At 39.4% G+C, this 20,841-nt stretch overlaps 1 protein-coding gene across 2 annotated transcripts in view; it reads left to right on the top strand.

Moving 5' to 3' along the window:
* LOC121417316 (LIM domain-containing protein 2-like) overlaps positions 1-20,841 on the top strand; it is a 57,885-nt gene that overhangs the window by 26,779 nt on the left and 10,265 nt on the right. For both annotated transcript variants that reach the window (XM_041610975.1, XM_041610974.1), the window contains exon 3: positions 18,874-18,998. In XM_041610975.1, the coding sequence (XP_041466909.1) occupies positions 18,874-18,998 (125 nt within the window). The remainder of the gene's footprint in view (positions 1-18,873; positions 18,999-20,841) is intronic.

The following is a 20,841-nucleotide window of genomic DNA, read 5'->3' as shown; positions in this document are numbered from 1 at the left end:
TATTACATGGAGCAATGCGGCTGTATTTGTATCTCACCAGAAGCATGTACCAAATGACGTCATTTAAACATGTTTACGATCGTGGTTCTGTTTATACTTCCCCAGAAAGCCCGATTCGGGTCAAACGACGTTTACAAACGCACCTTTTTGTGACTTTTACGATCGGCGTTTTGAAACAGCATTTAAATGAAAGTAAGCATGGACGCAACCATGTTTTGGACTAATCACGTTTGGAAACGCTGATTCTGGCCTGAAAAGTGGAAGCATAAACACGGCCTAAATAATAATAATAATTAGACCACTTATATAGCGCAGTCACTATATAAATATACTCTATACTGCGCTGTAGTGTAACAGAGCTCCCAACAATGCTACTGCTCAAACAAATTAAACAATTATGCATATAATACAATTAACCAAAAACTTCTGAAAAAAGATGGGTCTTCAATAAATGTTTGAAGATGGTAACAGTTGGTGCTTTTCGTATTTCCAGGGGTAATTTGTTCCAAAGCTTTGGAGCAGCACAACTGAAAGCACGATCCCCAAGAGTTACTTTTGTTCTCAAGTGAGGTAGCTTTAGAAGCAGCTTATCCTGTGTACTTCGTAAGTTATGTGCATATGAATGTGACCTAAATGATATTAATTCAGACAAGTAATTCGGAGCTTGACCATTCAGTGCTTTGTAAACAAGCAAAAGTATCTTAAATGCAATTCTCTGCCTTATTGGCAACCAATGTAATTGAATCAGAACAGGTGTAATATGGGAAAACTTTGAGGAACCGGATACAAGTCTTGCACATGCATTCTGAACATGCTGCAGCTAAACCTCACCTACCAGCAGCTGAATGTAAATAGGAAAATATATTGACCTACTGGTAGGGCTATATGAAACATGAGGTAAATAACACCAGGATATTGTGGAAATTTAGGAGTACATCAGTGGCAGACCACTAGCCTGTAGCTGTAAAGCACAGACTCAAATTTTACACTTTAATCAAGAATACTTCTTCCCAGGAAAATTATCAAAAAAACTATTTTGAGCTCTTGCAAAGTCTCGGGCAAGTGAACAGTGGGTTGGCTCTAGTGGCGGGAAATCCTTGCGATGTATAAGCACATAAGCCCTTCGACAATCAGACTCTACTGATTGCTGTGGCCTTAGCGTTACGCAGCAGGGGGAGGGGTTTACAGGGGGTCAATTGCCCCCTGATTTTACTTTTTTTTTTAACTTACATTTTTTACAAAAAATTTTCACAAAATTTCACAATGATTATACAAAAAAAAAGTTGGCTTAACAAACAAAATGCAAAAGCACCCAAATGAATAACTTTGTCACTTCGCCCCCTCGCTTTTGAAGGTTTTCAATAAATCTTACACCTGCTGCCCCCCCCCCCCTCGCGAAAATTTCCATGTATGGCTATGGCTGTTGCTGAATGAATTTGGTCCATAGTCAGGATGCAGACCAACTAGGCCAAGTTTACAGAGATTTATTGTTTAATCTTAACCCCTAGCATGCCATAGACACATTTTCATGCAATTTTATTATAAAATTATTTGTCCATACAACTGTAATAATTTGTTTTCTCTTTAGTGTTGGCAGAACAGGCTCGGCAAAACAACAATGCTTCTTGTTTTGTCAAGTCAAATCAAATTAAATCATTGATTAATATTTAAAAAAGTACAAATATATACAAAATAGGAAACAAACATATATGCATTAGTACTAGTGCTCTATCATTGTTTACCAGCCTGGGTATTTCGTTATTTATATTTTCAATCATGAGGGTATTTAAGCACCCATTCATCAGTTTGTTGTGATGTTATGTAGTTAATTTATTCCATGGCTAACAGTTTGGTGTCATTTGTGGGAGCTAATCGAAAAGGAAATATTATTACTTGAGATATCCTGCCCGACTGCCCCTCGATCAAGGCTGATGCTGATAATGGAAGAGTCTGAACACTAGTCTATAATTCAGACCAGGATTTCCATTAGTCATATACTTTTTGGCCTTTTAATAGGAAGAAAATATACAATTGTTATGTAGATAAATGTGTGTGACTGTAGAGTACCGAATTGATGGCATCAGTTGCCGTGGTGTCATGGCGGTCTGGTTCTAAACAAATGAACCGGCCGAATGAAAGCGCGTGTTTCTCATAGGAGATAATGGCTGATCGGAATTGATCACTTGCAACCTATTTTTCAGACGAGCAAATGTGTACAGACGATTGTCAGTTGTGTCTCTGTTTTGAACCAGCCCGCCATGACACCATGGCTACTCACGTCACACTTAAGTACTCTATAGAGAAAAATATTTAACACCAAATCATATCATTGTGGAAATAGTTTGTTACGGAAACCAGCTTGTACTGAGGATATTTTCCCTACATTGTTTGAAAACGGGGTCTGAATCGTGAGACTGTGAACCAGGAAGTGGCAGGCAGTGAAAGTAAGTGGTTCACAATACTCCTCTGTGTAAGGCAGTCCAGCTGTCATCCATACACACAAATGATATACAACACCAGCACACACACATGCCTGGAACCTATATCTTAATTACATGGTAGTATAACCCATATCTCTTGTGACTAGTCTGACTTTGCAGGCAGTGTTTTCATTCTAGGCACTCTGATTCAACAGCAAACGCTCATATCTGCCTGGATGATAATAAATAAGCATTTGAAATCAAATCTGCATATTCTTCAGATTTGTTGCTCGATTTGGGCGTTTCATCGAGAGTTGTGTCCGCATTTGTGATTCTTTCAGAAACGGGATAGTATTTTTTCCCTAGGGTATAGACTACACATGAGAAATCTCTTCCTTTTGTTATGTGAGCTGGAGCTGAGTGTGTGAGCGCTGCATTGCTGTAGCAGACTACATCTGTACAACATCACAATTCATCGTGCTGCATTCGGCCAAATCAGCAGCCCATCGTCATTACAGACATCCAACAGCGCATAGACCACTGGACACGGTTCATCTCCTCCATCCACTTCTGCATCCGGACAATCATCGTCTTAAAACCTGTGACAGACGACTTACAACGTGGACACATGACCGACGACGTCCCGCGACAAACGCCCCACGTACACCCCCTGACCTGTGTGCGTTTCTACCTCGGATTTAAAGCCCCGACTTAAGCTCCATTTGACGGAATCGACAAATACACATCCAACCGATTCCCCTTTGAACAGTACTCTACTAGCAACTAGTTTACCTTGCCTTTTTCGCTTGCAATCGTCGTAAACGAACAGAAAAGCAACGATGTCGACGGAGACCGAGAAGAAGCCGCGATTCGTGAGTAGGACCGCTCCTGCAGGGAGTATATCGGATGATTCTGTGATTTCTTTTGATTTCATTTTAAGGCATTAGTTTGTCGATTGTTGGTGTTTGACATTTATTCAATAGAGAACAGTGCCTTGAGGCTTGAGCACTACAGAGTTGATACGTGCACCCTATATATGTTGCATTATTTTTTTTTTAATTGCATGAAATCAGTTTGATGTCTCTTTCATTTCCTCCGTTTCATCAAAGTAAACAGAGAATGAGGTCAGACAGCTTGATCTAGATACATAAACTTGATATTTTTCATGTAGTACAGTATTAGCAAGACTCAGCCATCACAAGTAATCAAACTTTGGTCCCAGAATACTTCATTTTATGTCATGCTTTCCCATCATAAATACTGCCTCAAATATTTGATTTTCATGATAGTAGGAGATCGGGGCGGGTGAATAGTAGACACTGCACCGATTTTGGTAATTTTTATACCCATTTCGCACTACGCACGTACAGTAATATCTTTTTAAAGGATCGATACTAAAAATCAGGGACCCGTCTTACTAAGAGTCACGATCGATCCGATCAACCGTACGGAAATCCATCGATGTCATAATTTTTTCAACAAACATTTGCACGATGTCCTGTGCAAACAAAGAGAAGCACACATAATTTTCAAAAAATCAATGAATGTATGAATTTACGGCATATCTAGAAATATTTAGAGCAAACATGCATTTTAGGGGTTGATGTTGCTAGCTTTCCAAAGTTATGATTGATTGGATCAATCGCAACTTCTTGTAAGACGGGGCCCTGGGGTGTATACCCCATGAAATGGTCACCAGGGCCTCATCTCTCATAGAGTCGCGATTGATCCGATCAATCGCAACTATGGACGGCCACCAACATCATCTATTATGCATGTTTGTTCAAAATATTTTGTAGCTATGATGTGTATTCATGCATTGATTGTTTTCTTGAAAATTCACTGCGCTTCTCTTTGCATGCAAAGGACTTTGTGCAAATTTTTTAGTAGAAAAAAGATTTTGACACTGATGGATTTCCATAGTTACGATTGAATTTGCTTAAGTTGAAATTGATTTTATCATTTGTAACTTTTCAACTTGAATTTGCAATTGATCGCAATTCGCAAGGTCTTAACCCCCCCCCCCTCCATTCGCTTTACAAAAGAAAGAAAGTGATGGGAGAATCAGGGACGTGCCTTCATGGTTGAATAGTCCACTTTTCACAAAGAAACTACCTAGTAGGTGTATGTTTAATGTAAATATACAGGAAATCCTTTGCAACAAGGCAAAACAAATTGTGATTTTAGCCCTTATAGCATTTTTAGGGCCTCATTTTAGTGCTATCTTATAACATGCCTTTGTAGCTAGGCAATGGGTGAACCTGGGGTGATTTGTTGTACAGGCCTGTATAACTATAAGTAAATAACTACACAACAATTCTTATCTCTTCTCTCCTTGATCTTGTTCAGTGTTCAGGGCTAATTAAGGATTAGGACTACAGATTAAAGGGCCGTCTGCACCAGCCCGAGTTTTCAAATTAGCGTGCTATTTCTGATCCAGCAAGTTATCCCGATCTGAACAGTTTCGAGTTCATAGGATTAATCTTGAGATTGCAATCCCAAGTCAACTTAATTAGGACTATGTGCAAAATAGCGCGCTAATTTACTAATCATCCCGCTAATTCGCAGGTGCTGACGCACCCAGGATTATTTATTCATGGCGTCAGACCATAACACATCGATGCCTCGCTCGAGCAGGAATCGCTCTTGCGTTGGTGGAGACGGGGTTTCTTGAATCTCGAGATTAATCGCAAAGAGGGCTGAACGGGCTAAAATCTCGAGATTGAGCAAACTCGGTCTGGTGTAGCACTGTCTACAGATAGCTGTGTAAGAAAAAGTCTTGAGTTGATTGTAAAAAAGGGGAATTCATAAGTCTGTTCATCAAAATTATTTGTATTTTTCTATGAGAAATATGGGACCTTATGTGGTCGTTGGAGCGAAACTTCCTTCTTCCTTGTCTAACAAGAAATTAGATATATCCTTCCTTTTAAAAACTTTAACTCTGTTATCAATATACAAATTAAGTGGTCAACAGATACTACAGATGCAAATGATATCATTTCAGAGCTACCAAGTTTCACGCATTATGCGTGAGACTCAAGCATTTTGGACTCATGTTCATCCCCTCAAATCTCTGTCTCACGCAACTATCACAGCCTATCCCCATATACATTGTACACAATGTCTGTGATCTCACTCAGATCCACAGAAAATCTCACGCATAGCTGGTCTTTGAACTTGGCATCTCTGTCATTTATTTGGAATTTTTATAATAGTGCAATAGCAGTATCCACTGCAAATAAATCGGTGCTTATGATTTTGCCTGCTTTTTGTTTTATCATTGAACTTAAATTGTGAAGGATTGTTAGATTGTTCTTTCTGCACTTCAAACCTTGATAAATATTCAGTATTTGAAACCGCTAAAATTGGTGTTAAAGGGATGTTCAGGCTGAAGATATTTATATCTAAAGGGATATAGTAAAATTCACAGAGCCTGTGTGTGATATCATCGACCCAACAGTTAGAAATTGGCCTGTCCGCTCTCAACCGATAGATAGCGCATCGTATTTTGAATCCACCGAATTGATTGCAAATATTTTCTTGCAATAACCCCTTATACCCCTTTCATGAACCCAATTATGCGGCTAATAGCAGCATAAGTTGGTCGTAAAATCGGAGGAGGACCAGAGTTATCCGCATTATTTTGATGCTGCAATTATCCGCAGCATCGGGACCAGATTTTGACTTTATGAATGCATTTCGACTTTATGAACGCATTTCGAAAGAAATGCGGGTAATCGCCATGGTGCGGTCACAAGGTCACCCTTTTCCAACACAACCCCATTGGAGGGGGCATGTGCAGTTGCCATGATGATTATCCGCCTTTTTCAGGACGGGCGCTCGTAAAAATAATGCGGATTATTTGCGAAGTTTGTGAACACAATTTTCATTGAATTATCCGCATTACTCTTAGGCGGCTAAGTGGAGGATGGGTTTATGAAAAGGGTATAAGTTACCTTACAAAGTGGTAAGTCTATTTCCATGCCATTGCTTTTCATGTTGTCCAGATTAACGCTGAGTATACTTCATACTTCCTTGGCCTCTGTGGATTATATTAGAGATAAAGGCATATTAATATTACAAGAGGTAGCCCCTTTTCATTTACTAAAACTTGGCGCGATCTTCACATTGGCAACCATACAGTCTCTTGTCCCCTTGTTTGTCCTGCTACGTTCAGCCTACCATCTGCTGTGCTTTTATGTAGGTTCTAGCTGGTTATTTTATTGATGCATTTTAACAGCTGACTCTGGTTTTCATTGATTTTTTCTATATATTCTCCCCTCTTCATACAGAACTAAATTGACCAATGGAGTTAAAGGGACTCATTTGTCATTTGTGTAATGATTCTGGTGTCTTACATTTGGATTGATTGGAAGGAGATTCTTCGGAACTTCAATCCACTTTTGCATACTGTACGGTTTATTTTTCTTTTATTTCACTATTGGTTTAGCATATTGATGAATTCTCTCATCTATAGCCTATTTCCTGATAGTTGTACGCATGTATCTGAATCTCTTTTCCTACATGTAATTTACTAATATAATATTTACCACCCCAATCTCTGTAACCCCCGCTCCCCTCCCCTCCCTTCTCCCTCTCCTCCGTCCCCTAACTGTTCCATCTGACAATTTCCCTTCCTACCCCCTCCCCCTCTCCTTTCTTCTTCTCTCCTCTGTTCCCTTGCTGTTCCATCCTATCCCTTCTCTCCCCTCTCCCCCCTCCCCTCCTGTCCCCTCCCTATCCCTTTCCCTTCCTCCCCTCCCTTCCCCTCCCCCTCTCCTTTCTTCCCCTCCCCCTCTCCTTTCTTCCCCTCCCCTCTGTTTCCTTGGTGTTCCATCCTATCCCTTCTCTCCCCTCTCCCCCTCCCCTCGTGTCCCCTCCCTATCCATTTTCCCTTCCTCTCCTCCCTTCCCCCTCCCCCTCTCCTTTCTTCCCCTCTCCTCTGTTTCCTTGGTGTTCCATCCTATCCCTTCTCTCCCCTCTCCCCCCTCTCCTGTTCCCTCCCTATCCCTTTTTCCCTTCCTCCCCTCCCTTCCCCCTCTCCTCTGTTCTTTTGCTGTTCCATCCGTCCTTTCCCCCTCCCCTCGTGTCCTCCCCCTATTCCTTTTTCCCTTTCTCCCCTCCCTTCCCCCTCCCCCTTCTATCCCTTCCACCCCCTCCCTTTGTAGAAAACATCTAGAATAGTCTAAAAAATTACAGGAAACAATCTTTTTTGTTACCTATCAATATTCAATCACTAAATTTATAAAGACTGGTGTTTAAAGGGGCATTTTTTTGGAAAATAAAAACATTACCAAAAGAGTGCACAAGATATCTTTAGAGGTAAAATAATTTTTTTTTTAATTTTAAGGTTCAACAGATAAAAATAATTCCACAATCACTACACTTTGGTATTATTAGAATGTCAGCTTAATTTATTATGTTTTCTATTTATCATTTTTTATATACTGTCCTTTTCACAGATTAGCCCAAAGTGCTTACAAGTATACTCATTATAATTCACATAATTCAACCCTTACTAGTGCTTTGTATACAGGCTTTATGTGCTGTGAAAAGATAATTATTAACACATTGCAATGTCTGCATTATGCTTTAGAATACCAATGGTTCCGTGTAACTTCTGTGTCATGCATTGTTTGTATGGGTGAGCAATGGGCCCTTAGTTGCCTCAGGTATTCTATCTTGTGATCAATCTCGGCTGCGTTCATACGACTTCATAAGCTGGAATCACAAGCGTGAATCATGATTCAAAACACAACCATAAAATCATTAAGAAAATCATAAAAAACATAAAAATGGTTACTTCAGAATCAGTGTTTCTGTTTCTGTTTGTGGTAACTCCCGGAGGAACTCGGCAGGACAGCATTTTGCTGGTAAACGCCAAGCTGGTATATGACCAATTACCTATGAAACATTTTACGTCTAGGTTAATCGGTCATAGTGGCTGACGTTATAGACGACAGATATCACTCTCGGGCGTGGAGACAATGGCAGAGTTGGGATTTGAACTCACAACCTTGCGATTATGAGTCCAATGCTCTAACCACTGGACCACGCAGACCACTGGATCTACCCTCTAACACTATTTCTCCTTCACTTCAAGCCTAGCCAGTGCGCGTCTAAGTGCGCAGATTGACCGTGAAATTACAGGTCAACCTCAGATACACAACGTTGATTTTGAATACATACGTGTATGGCTACTGGATGAAGCGAAGGCGAAATGAGCAGTATGTCATGAACGTAGAAGTTGGCTGATCAAAAATGACATAGAATCATAATTCAAAATAAATTAGTTGTGTTTATACCACCATTTTCAAACGTGATTCTGCAGAAACATCTTTCCATATTCCCCCATTTCTGTGCTTCATGTTAGTGATTTGAAACACATTTACATTTACTCTTGACTATTAAAACGCAACCTTGATCCTTCAGAAACATATTTCTAAACGTGTTTCAATCCATGATTCTAGGGTTAATAAAGTGTCGCTTGAACGCACCCGTAGCTTCGTAGCATGATTCATTGGGGTATATGAATCGCTGTCTGCTCCCATCATTCATGCATCTAAATTTAGGCTTACAAGAATTCTCCTGAGAGCTCTACATGCCAAGCAATTAGACTCGTCTAAATCCCTTTTGTATTACTTGGAAAGCGGAGTAGATCCGGATTAAAACTATGCAATTCAATCATGGTCTAAATACATTGTGAATGTCTTGAATGATTTTCATACATGAAAGTCATGAAAGTCCATGAAACGAGTAGACTGCATCAGTCAGTCCCCCGTAAAGGACAAGTCCACCCCAACTAAAGCTGATTTGAATAGAAAGAGAATAATCAAACAAGCATAACAATGGAAATTTCATCAAAATCGGATGTAAAATAAGATAGTTATTACAGTTTAAACTTTCGCTCAATTTCTTAAAACAGGTATTATACACATCCTTTTTCGGTATGCAAATGCGCAGACAGATGACATCACCCACTCACTATATCTTTTGTATTTTGTTACATGAAATATTTTGATTTTCTCGTCATTGTCACGTGGAATCCCATTATTCTAACATTTTGAGGCCGTCACATGAAATGCCAAAAATTCATTATTTTTGCACCATTTTGAGTCAGATTTTTTGATGAACATCCGTCTTATGTATTGCATGTGTAAAGTTTGTGTTTGTTGCGTATCTTCTTACCAAAGTTTTGATACATTTTGTTTTCTATTGTTTTAGTGCCACTCAATTTGCTTTACAGGCCCACCAAAAATATGAAATTGATGATTTTGGTGGACCGATCGGGCCACCAAGAAAAAAGTTAATGTGAAGCCTTGGTGAAAAGGGTGTGAAAATTGTCAGAATCTGTAAAAATTTGCTGCCATCTCACTTTTGGAAGTGGACTTGTTGTTGCACCAAGAAAAAGGGGAAAAGAAGCATGTGTTTCAATAATGAAAGCTGTAATGAGTTGCACATGTGCTTTGCTCATGCTGTCAGGAATCCCACCATGACAGCTTGTTATGAAACATAACACCCCCGTCCAAGACATGTTGTGATCCATGTCTGTGAATGTAGACAGCTGCTCCTGTGCAAGTGATAGGGTGCATTCCACTATTTATAGGGGTGGGAGGGGTCAGTAGGAGGGGCAGGTGATGCTTGATATTGGGACTTCTGAGCATCTGTGTGTTTTTGCCTCATTACAATACAAATCACACCTAAAATTCTTCAAATGGAACGTTTTCAGAGACCATCATCTCGAAAGTCTCCCCTAGAACCTGCCTTCAAAAACCTTTAGAATATTGCTTTTTAACATATAGCTGAATGATGAATTGCTTAGGCCTATACCTACCAGCATAATATTTTGTTGCACAACAAAGATGTTCTTGAAACAACATAGCCCCCAAAATCAGCAATTGCCAAAAAGTGGAAAAAGAAATAGCCCCTGAAATATTAAAATTATCTCCTTACCTGGAAGACACATGGGCAAAGACGTGTCCTTTTTTTTGCATTCGAGGTTTTTCATTACCATACCGCAAAAGACCCTTTTCAACCGAGACCATTTTTAACAAATATAGAGCTTATAGGCCTTTTATTTATCAATCTATTTTTAGGAGAACTGGAAAATATTGCTTACAATGTTTTGGGTTTTTTTTCCAGAACAAATCAATTTCAAAATTCATTAGGTCTCTGTATTTATGTCTTTGTATCTTTATTAATAGATTTGCAGAGTCTATGTCATTGAGACTACAATGTTCTTAGTCCGGAAGAGTCTGTATCTTCTAGACTACTTCATTTTAGTCCGCAAGCATAGACTCAAATTAAACCTTCTGGAGTAAAGACTAGACTCTCAACTTTCCGTCTACGTTACCTATAGCATGTAGTGAATCTATTGCCCGTTGCAGAAAGAGTTGCAATCAAATGCAACTTGATTTTCAACCAATCAACAGCACGCATTTTGGACTTGCGATTGATTTTTTGACTTGCGTTTAAACGCACCTCTTTCTGCAACGGACCCCTAGTCTCATTATCCAGACTCTATATTGTGCACGATGCAAATTGCGAAACCATATATCAGATATATGGTCTTTGCCCGCAGACTAACTATCTTCTTAGTCTGTATTGGTTATCCATTGACATTAATGTATTACATCCTGAAACCTGATATAGACTCGTGACATGGATACACACATACAACGCTCATCAACCTAGAACCACATTCTAATCACACCCCTTTCACATGAGTGATGCAGGAGTCATTAGGGGTTAAGGGGTTTAAAGGTAAAAGAAAATAGTTGTAGCAAATAATTATTTCAAGAGAAAGTCTTTTAGATCAATGTTAATTGTCACCATAGCATATATCTAGATCTGGTACATTAATGTAAAGTAAGTTTGTTTGTGAAGTCATGAATATCTTAGCTCAAAATCGCCAATTCTGATTATCACTAACACAGAAAAGCATATGTGGGACAATGTATTAATATTGCTTCCAAACATGCCTGATATTTTGATGGAATTCCGTGCTTATTTTGCTTGTTTCTCAGCAACTTCTCATTTTCTTCCAGAGCTATTTGGCACATATTATTCATTTATACACACAAACAGGGAGCAATCAAATTTTCCTATAAATACAAGAGAAATGTTGAGTCGGTGACAAAATTGGTATTAATTGGTATGTACTGTGTTGTGAAATTGAGCGAAACTTTACATTTGACATCTGATTTTAATGAAATTTTCACTGTCAGTCTCATTTGCCTTTTCTCTATCAATTCAAAATTCAAATGAACTTTTTGTTGTGGTGGACTTCTCCCATAATTAGGGAGGTTTAGATCATGCTGATGCGAACACACGGCAGCTGACATTCATTCATGTATCACAGTAAAGTTCATCTAAATAAGCTCCCTGTCATGTTCATTAATTACCTCCTCCATTCCTGCATGGGATGTGCCAATAAGACATTAATTAGGAACAAGGCCAAGCCTAAGCTTTAATGTTATTTTTGTTGTCTGCTGTCTGGTAAGGGTACATGGAGTTACTACATCCCTTCAAAACATACTTTTTTTAGCTGGTTATTTTTCTAGAAAAAAAAAAAAGAAATTATTTAGATTTAATCTATAATTTTTGCCAATTTCACATCAATAAAATTCATCTGAACAGGGAAAGCTGAGTGGACTATTGTTTCCTGAAAGAAATTTATAAATTTAGGCAAATTTGACTCATGTTTACCTGCAATGTGGAAAGGGTAGAATATTGCAAGTGAAATAGAGCGAGTGTAATAGCATGATGTGATGTGGAATAGTACAAGGGGAATAGCACAAGTGATGTGGAATAGTACAAGGGGAATAGCATCAGGGATGTGGTTTAGTACAAGGGGAATAGCATCAGGGATGTGGAATAGTACAAGGGGATAGCACCAGGGATGTGGACTAGTGCAAGGGGAATAGCATCAGGGATGTGGAATAGTACAAGGGGAATAGCATCAGGGATGTGGAATAGTACAAGGGGAATAGCATCAGGGATGTGGACTAGTGCAAGGGGAATAGCATCAGGGATGTGGAATAGTGCAAGGGGAATAGCATCAGGGATGTGGACTAGTGCAAGGGGAATAGCATCAGTGATGTGGAATAGTACAAGGGGAATAGCATCAGGGATGTGGAATAGTACAAGGGGAATAGCATCAGGGATGTGGAATAGTACAAGGGAATAGCACCAGGGATGTGGAATAGTACAAGGGGAATAGCATCAGGGATGTGGACTAGTGCAAGGGGAATAGCATCAGTGAAGTGGAATAGTACAAGGGGAATAGCATCAGGGATGTGGAATAGTACAAGGGGAATAGCATCAGGGATGTGGAATAGTACAAGGGGAATAGCATCAGGGATGTGGAATAGTACAAGGGGAATAGCATCGGGGATGTGGAATAGTACAAGGGGAATAGCATCAGGGATGTGGAATAGTACAAGGGGAATAGCATCAGGGATGTGGAATAGTACAAGGGGAATAGCATCAGGGATGTGGAATAGTGCAAGGGGAATAGCATCAGTGATGTGGAATAGTACAAGGGGAATAGCATCAGTGATGTGGAATAGTACAAGGGGAATAGCATCAGTGATGTGGAATAGTACAAGGGGAATAGCATCAGTGATGTGGAATAGTACAAGGGGAATAGCATCAGTGATGTGGAATAGTACAAGGGGAATAGCATCAGTGATATGGAATAGTACAAGGGGAATAGCATCAGTGATGTGGAATAGTACAAGGGGAATAGCATCAGGGATGTGGAATAGTACAAGGGGAATAGCATCAGGGATGTGGAATAGTACAAGGGGAACAGCATCAGGGATGTGGAATAGTACAAGGGGAATAGCATCAGGGATGTGGAATAGTACAAGGGGAATAGCATCAGAGATGTGGAATAGTACAAGGGGAATAGCATCAGGGATGTGGAATAGTACAAGGGGAATAGCATCATGGATGTGGAATAGTACAAGGGGAATAGCATCAGGGATGTAGAATAGTACAAGGGGAATAGCATCAGGGATGTGGAATAGTACAAGGGGAATAGCATCAGGGATGTGGAATAGCATCATGGATGTGGAATAGTACAAGGGGAATAGCATCAGGGATGTGGAATAGTACAAGGGGAATAGCATCATGGATGTGGAATAGTACAAGGGGAATAGCATCAGGGATGTGGAATAGTACAAGGGGAATAGCATCAGGGATGTGGAATAGTACAAGGGGAATAGCATCATGGATGTGGAATAGTACAAGGGGAATAGCATCAGGGATGTGGAATAGTACAAGGGGAATAGCATCAGGATATGGAATAGTACAAGGGGAATAGCATCAGGGATGTGGAATAGTACAAGGGGAATAGCATCAGGGATGTGGAATAGTACAAGGGAAATAGCATCAGGGATGTGGAATAGTACAAGGGGAATAGCATCAGGGATGTGGACTAGTGCAAGGGGAATAGCATCAGTGAAGTGGAATAGTACAAGGGGAATAGCATCAGGGATGTGGAATAGTACAAGGGGAATAGCATCAGGGATGTGGAATAGTACAAGGGGAATAGCATCGGGGATGTGGAATAGTACAAGGGGAATAGCATCGGGGATGTGGAATAGTACAAGGGGAATAGCATCAGGGATGTGGAATAGTACAAGGGGAATAGCATCAGGGATGTGGAATAGTACAAGGGGAATAGCATCAGGGATGTGGAATAGTGCAAGGGGAATAGCATCAGTGATGTGGAATAGTGCAAGGGGAATAGCATCAGTGATGTGGAATAGTACAAGGGGAATAGCATCAGTGATGTGGAATAGTACAAGGGGAATAGCATCAGTGATGTGGAATAGTACAAGGGGAATAGCATCAGTGATGTGGAATAGTACAAGGGGAATAGCATCAGTGATATGGAATAGTACAAGGGGAATAGCATCAGGGATGTGGAATAGTACAAGGGGAATAGCATCATGGATGTGGAATAGTACAAGGGGAATAGCATCAGGGATGTGGAATAGTACAAGGGGAATAGCATCAGTGATGTGGAATAGTACAAGGGGAATAGCATCAGGGATGTGGAATAGTACAAGGGGAATAGCATCAGGGATGTGGAATAGTACAAGGGGAATAGCATCAGGGATGTGGAATAGTACAAGGGGAATAGCATCAGGGATGTGGAATAGTACAAGGAGAATAGCATCAGGGATGTGGAATAGTACAAGGGGAATAGCATCAGGGACATGGAATAGTACAAGGGGAATAGCATCAGGGACATGGAATAGTGTAAGGTGGAAAGCACCAATGATGTGAAATAGTAGTTCTTCACATGGAAATAATACATTGTGGCATGCAATATCATATCCGTCTCTGTTTTTAATATGCCTTTTAGCTGTTCATTACATGTTCAGTTTTAGTTACATGTACTTCCGCAGGTAAGTTGCCTCTCACTGGGCTACTTCCGTCTGGTTTTGAATAATGAAGGGTCCTACCGTCCTAGACTATATAAGCCAAGATAAAGATGGTGGGAGGCTATGCCAAATATTTTTCATTTGACCGGAGAAGAATTAGGTCATAACTCTTGTACCCAGCATGACTATCGGTTAACTACTCAAGCATAGACTGTACACTGTTGGATAAATAATATTATTGTTTACTTCATGTTTCCCTAGAAAGAGTAGATTGTCATTGAAAAGAGTTTCCACATTTTGATGTTTGGTTCGATAGTTTCTGATGCAGAGTCATAAAAAATCAAGCTGAGTTTGTTTGTAGTTATTAAAGGCATGGATACATGGAGTGAAATTTACAGAGCAAAATGCTGAAAATTTCATCAAAATCGGATAACAAATAACAAAGTTATTGAATGTCAAAGAATTACATTTTTCTGGTGAAATAGTTCTAGGTATGACTTTATATGAATATTCATTAGGTGGGCTGATGATATTATATCCCCACTTGTTCTTTCGTATGTTATTATATGAAATCAGGGTTTTTTCAAAATTTGTCTACCAAGAACTAAATAATTGGATTGACAATTGCTTAAGTGCATTTATTGCCGCAACTTATTTCATCATAACAGAGACACATTAACATATGTATGAAAAAATAGACAGTGGGCATGTGACATCATTTTGCTTTGTGAATTTACTTCCATTTATCCAAATATAAATATTTGCAGCCTGGACCATCCCTTTAAATCCCCTTTTCTATTGCTTCATAGGAAGAGCTTTACCATCTCTGAAGAGGTCAGGGGGTAGAAGTTTTTGTTGGAGTATATAGGCCTATATGTATCCATGGTAGGAGGCCAGGAAGTCATGCAGGAAAATAACATGTTGTTAGGAACCAGGCTTTACGTTCAGACAGTTTTCAAAGTGGAGAGGAAGACCCTCATGCATCCCTCAGGGATATGAGGAAGTCTGAACAGTATGCCCTCCTGTTAGTTGGAGCTTTTAGGAGACAAAATTTGGTGGAGGGAGCTATCTTTGGTGTAGAATTGATCGGGTGCAGCCGTTCTACATGGCTTGGAATCCCTCACACCCTCTCTTCTTACCTCGACTGGTATAATTCAAGAGAAGAGGCAATATTTGGTGGAGAATCGCTGCCCATGTGCACCTGCATGGGGCCCGTTTCATAAAGAGTTGTAACTGTGGTCACATTGCTATTATGGCAACTAACATGGAAACTCTTGATTTTGATTGGCTGCTGGGCCCTGTTACCATTGTAGTTGCCAAAATGGCAAATTTATGACAGTCCTTTAGAAACGGGCCCCAGATCTGTGTGGCTTGGATGCATTCTTCTCACTCTCCTTTCAAGGTTCGGGATTAGGAGTCAAAATTTGGTGGCTGGAGCTACCTTTGGTGGAGAATCGATTGGGTGCCGTTCTTTTGCATCGAATGGAACACTCTCCCCTCTTACATCCAAATTTGAGAATTTAGGAGACAAAATTGGTGGAGGGAGCCACTTTTGGTGGGAGAATTGATGGGTCACAGCTGTAATGTGTTGCTTGATAGCATCCCCCCCCCCTGTCCTTTCAAATGAAGAATAAGGATACAAAATTTAGAGGAGGGAGCTACTTTTGGTGTAGAATTGATGAGGCGCAGCTGTTCTGCATGTCTGGGAATCACTCTCCAGCCTGCAGGGTCAGATCGGGGTGGACTGGTCAGTCGTATGAATATACTAGAGACTGATGTTTATCCTCATTTATGTTGACAAATTGAGGGAAATGATCCATTTCCTGATGCGCTAAGGGAATGACACCTCGTTGACTGGTCATTAAAACATTGATGACTTCATCATCACCAGAAGGTTATATGGTTATCCACAGTGGTATGATTTTTTAAAGGGCAAGTTCACCCTAATTTGCTTTGCAAATCGTTCACTCGAGGAAAGTGGTCTGGATATGTAGCCTACAGTCCCCGTCAGTGACTTGTGTATTTGGGCTAGTCTTGTGTGAAGACTCACTTATTGAAAGTTTCAATTTGGGTCTGTGTCTGCAGACTAAGGGGGTGTTGCAAGAAAATATTTGCAATCAATCGCAAAAATTCTGTTGCAATTTTACAGTTGATTGATCACTTTAGACTTAAGCTAATCAGATTACACTCCTTGTTTCATGGAGCAGATTAGCAATCAATCACAAATGACCAATTAATTGCACAGCATATTCTTGATTTCAAGAACGAAAATAGATTTGCAATTGATCGCAAGTTTCTTGCAACGCCCCATAAGTTATAGGATTTTAAAAAACCTGAAACCAGCTTGAAACGTAGCCTATATAATAGTCCCGGCCTCACTTGTAAATGTTTTTTGACCCACTTCTGTGTATCACGTTTCAAGTGTGATGACAGTCGGATGGAATATGAGACGTGAACGTGGGCTGTGATACCAGGAGAAAGTACTTCATGGATACAAAGATGCGTTCATACTTGAAATAATCTTGGTTTCGAAGAAGTGAATTATCATTCATTTTAAGTAAAGAAGATTTTTGCAGATACAAGGGAACGGGATGAAAGTTACTATGGAATATGAGACAAGAATGTGGGTTGAGATACTTCATGGATACAAAGAGGTATTCGCACTTGCAAAATAATCTCTGGTTTTCAAAGGATTAAATTATCAACAAACAAGATATTTGATATTTCACCAAAGTAACGAGAGAATATGCACTGTCAGATCTGTGATGTTCTACAACCTTATGTTCAGCAAATGATTATGTCAATAAAATAAATGTTGAATAAGAGGTTTTTTAAAAAATCAGATTTTTAAGGATGTGCTATTAAGTGTTATTAATCTCAAATTACTAAGAGACCAGATCATCTCAGAAAATATTTTGGGGCAACAGTTCCTCATTTCATTTCAATTATTGTTTCACCTTAAAAAAATACAACGAAGTGTGAAATTAATTTGATTCTATAAAACGTCTTAATCCTCAAGCAGATCATGACCCCACTAAACAAACATCGTTGAGTATGACAACTTTTAACGGGGAAAGTGATAATTCTTACACATAAAAAATGTAATTTTTTCAGAAATAGCTAAAACCATACAACAACAAAAACAAGTAATAACTGCAGCAGGGCCCCATCTTACAAGTGAAACAATTTTACTTCTTTGATCTTGCACATTCAATACAAAATGCGATTTACTAAAAAAAAAAAAAAAATTGCGTCACATTGGATCACATAGTGTGCACTGGGCAATGTAGCCCTGTCCTCTTTGGAAACGTCCCATTTCAACTACTAACAGTTTAACAATATATATTTTTCTTTCTGTCCTTCTATTAAAGGTATACATTCCCGGGATTAGAGAGGGCGCTATTGGACAGTTTTGTTGCGTGCTGTACTCGCCGCCATCTACATTACATAGATCGTGGATGTAACTTGCTAGCAGCTGTCGATCATCAGCCAGTCGCGCAGCACTTGCACACATTCACAGTACACATACGTTATGCTGCTTTTGGCCACTTCTGCGCTGACCCGAACGTCTGCTGACGTCGCTTTTAGGGAGGAGGCGGATCCAACCTGCCAGTGTCTTCAAACAGCGACCAAAGCACACACGAACATGGAATCGTCAAAGTTTGGGCATTCAGAACATGGCATCCGTGAAAGCGTCGTATAACAGTGTCACAGAGCAGCTGGCTGGCGTGCAGCGCGTACGTATGTCCAACTGCAACCTCTTGAATCCTCGGAATGTCTACCTTTGTCCTATTTATGAAAATTATATTGTTATGTAGCTATCTTTGAACAGGGAATTCCGAACTCTCACTTCCCCGCTTTGAAAGAAGAGACAGTTTGTGTTACAAAATTAGACAAGCTCTTAAAGATTTTTACCTTTTTAATGATCTATTATCTCTAAATATCATCGAGATATTTTGATAGTTCACAATGATTGTATTATTTCCATTTGCTGCAAGTACAACTTGATCTTTAACCAAACATATTTTGTTTTTTCTGTCTGCTGCCCTCTACAGACCGTTACCTCTGAAATGTGCATTGTGTGCAATCGACGTGTGTACCCCATGGAAAAGATCACAGCCGACAATGTTATCTACCATAAGACCTGTTTCAGATGTGCAGAGTGTAAGGCGTGCCTCAGGTAGGTGTTTGGTGTTTATAGTCAATTTCATATGTAAGGTGTTAAAGGCTACCATGCTCAGTCAATGTACTACTCAGTTAGGGTGTTGATTTTTAATTTATATAGGTGCTATCCACTGCTATTCTAAGTGTACTTAATATCATATTACACCCTGGCTGTAGCTGAGCCAGCTTTCCAAATGTACCACTCATAGAAGTTTTAGGTGTATATTATAAATTTCTTGTGTAAGGTGCTAACAGGCAAGAATAGGAGCGACTGGTCTTTTTATGGAGATTGGCTTATTCAGGCACAAGAGTCTCCAAATATACAATATGGCTATTAACTTCACCATGTGCCAGTTCATATGAAGTTTATTTATTATTACCAAAAAAAAATTAGGAAAGTATATGAAAATTGGAGTCTGCCAGCACAGTTTTCCTCCAAAGAATGAAAGACGACAGGTTTCAATAGGATTGGTCATACGAAAATAAAATTTAACGCCTTATGTTCAGTTCACGGACCTTTACACATCTGCAAAGGTATAACACTTTTCTCCTGACCCGACGTTAAAGAAAGAAAAACCCTCCCCATGTGATGAACATGCTAGCTACAAAGAAAATTCTTAGATGAGGTTATACCTACCAGGACCCCATCTTACAAAGAGTTGCGATTGATATGATCAATCGCAACTATGGACGGCGTGCAACGTCAGCATCTAAAACGCAATTTGTTCAAATATTTTCTAGACATGATGTATATTCATACATTCATCATTCTCTTGAAGATTCAGCGTGATTCTCTTTGTTTACTAAGGGGGATTGTGCAAATTTCATGTAGAAAGAACTATGGTATGGATGGATTTCCATACATTTGAGATTGATTGGATCAACCGTGACTCTTTGTAAGACGGGGCCATGATCCTATACTCAATTTGATTGGTGTAAGAGGGTCAAATGAGATTACCCAGCCAGCTGTACTGATAAGTGACCCCCATGTGTGGTAATCATTGGGGAGCGTGAAGCATGTTTCACGCTCCAACGAAGCTCACCGGGTTTGACGCATAGGCTGGCATATCACCCTCACACGTGGACTAAATTTGGAACAGTCATGTGTGAAAGAGTAATAATGTGTTACTTACCCACTCCAAATTGGCAATAAAATGAAAATAATAAATCACTATTTAAAAATGCAAATTGGCAACGTTCCATTGCAGTGTTACATTATTCATTCATTTTTGGCTCGGGTTATCCATATTTTATTTTTTCGAAGTATGAAAATGAAGAGAAAGTTAATGATTGTTGCCAATTTGATGAACAAAAGAAGATTAGCTTGACCTGCTGAAAACTGGGTTAAATAATGGTAGTAGAAGATCTGAGAGTGGTGGGTTTACCAAAAATTCAGTTTCGAACAAATTAGAGAAAAGAAGATGGAATGTTCTGAGAGAAAGAGAATAAAGGGCTACAAAAGAATTGTAGAACAAGACTCAAAAGGGGGATTTTATTAATTGGATAATAATGAAAGTTTCTCATAAATATAATTCAGAAGGATGATTTTCCTTGTTTACATATTTAATGAACATAATGAATTAGTTACATTTTACTGGACTTGTTTTTCATATTCGATAATAGAGTAAAATCAAACTCAGTTAATGGGGGGGGGGGGGATTGGTGCTTCTTTAATTGTGTTCAGAAGCCTAGGTTTACCAAATATTACAAATAAACATAAACAAAAATAGAAATAAATATATCAAAATTGATTCACATTGAACAGAATATATGAAATTAATGTCACTATCTGTCATTAATTGCATTTGATATTTAATGTATTTTTTCTTGTTTTTCCATTCCCCATCCAACCCCCTCCC

This window comes from Lytechinus variegatus, chromosome 6 (genome assembly GCF_018143015.1).
Source record: "Lytechinus variegatus isolate NC3 chromosome 6, Lvar_3.0, whole genome shotgun sequence".
Lineage (NCBI taxonomy): Eukaryota > Metazoa > Echinodermata > Echinoidea > Temnopleuroida > Toxopneustidae > Lytechinus > Lytechinus variegatus.
This window is presented reverse-complemented; position numbering and strand designations above follow the sequence as displayed.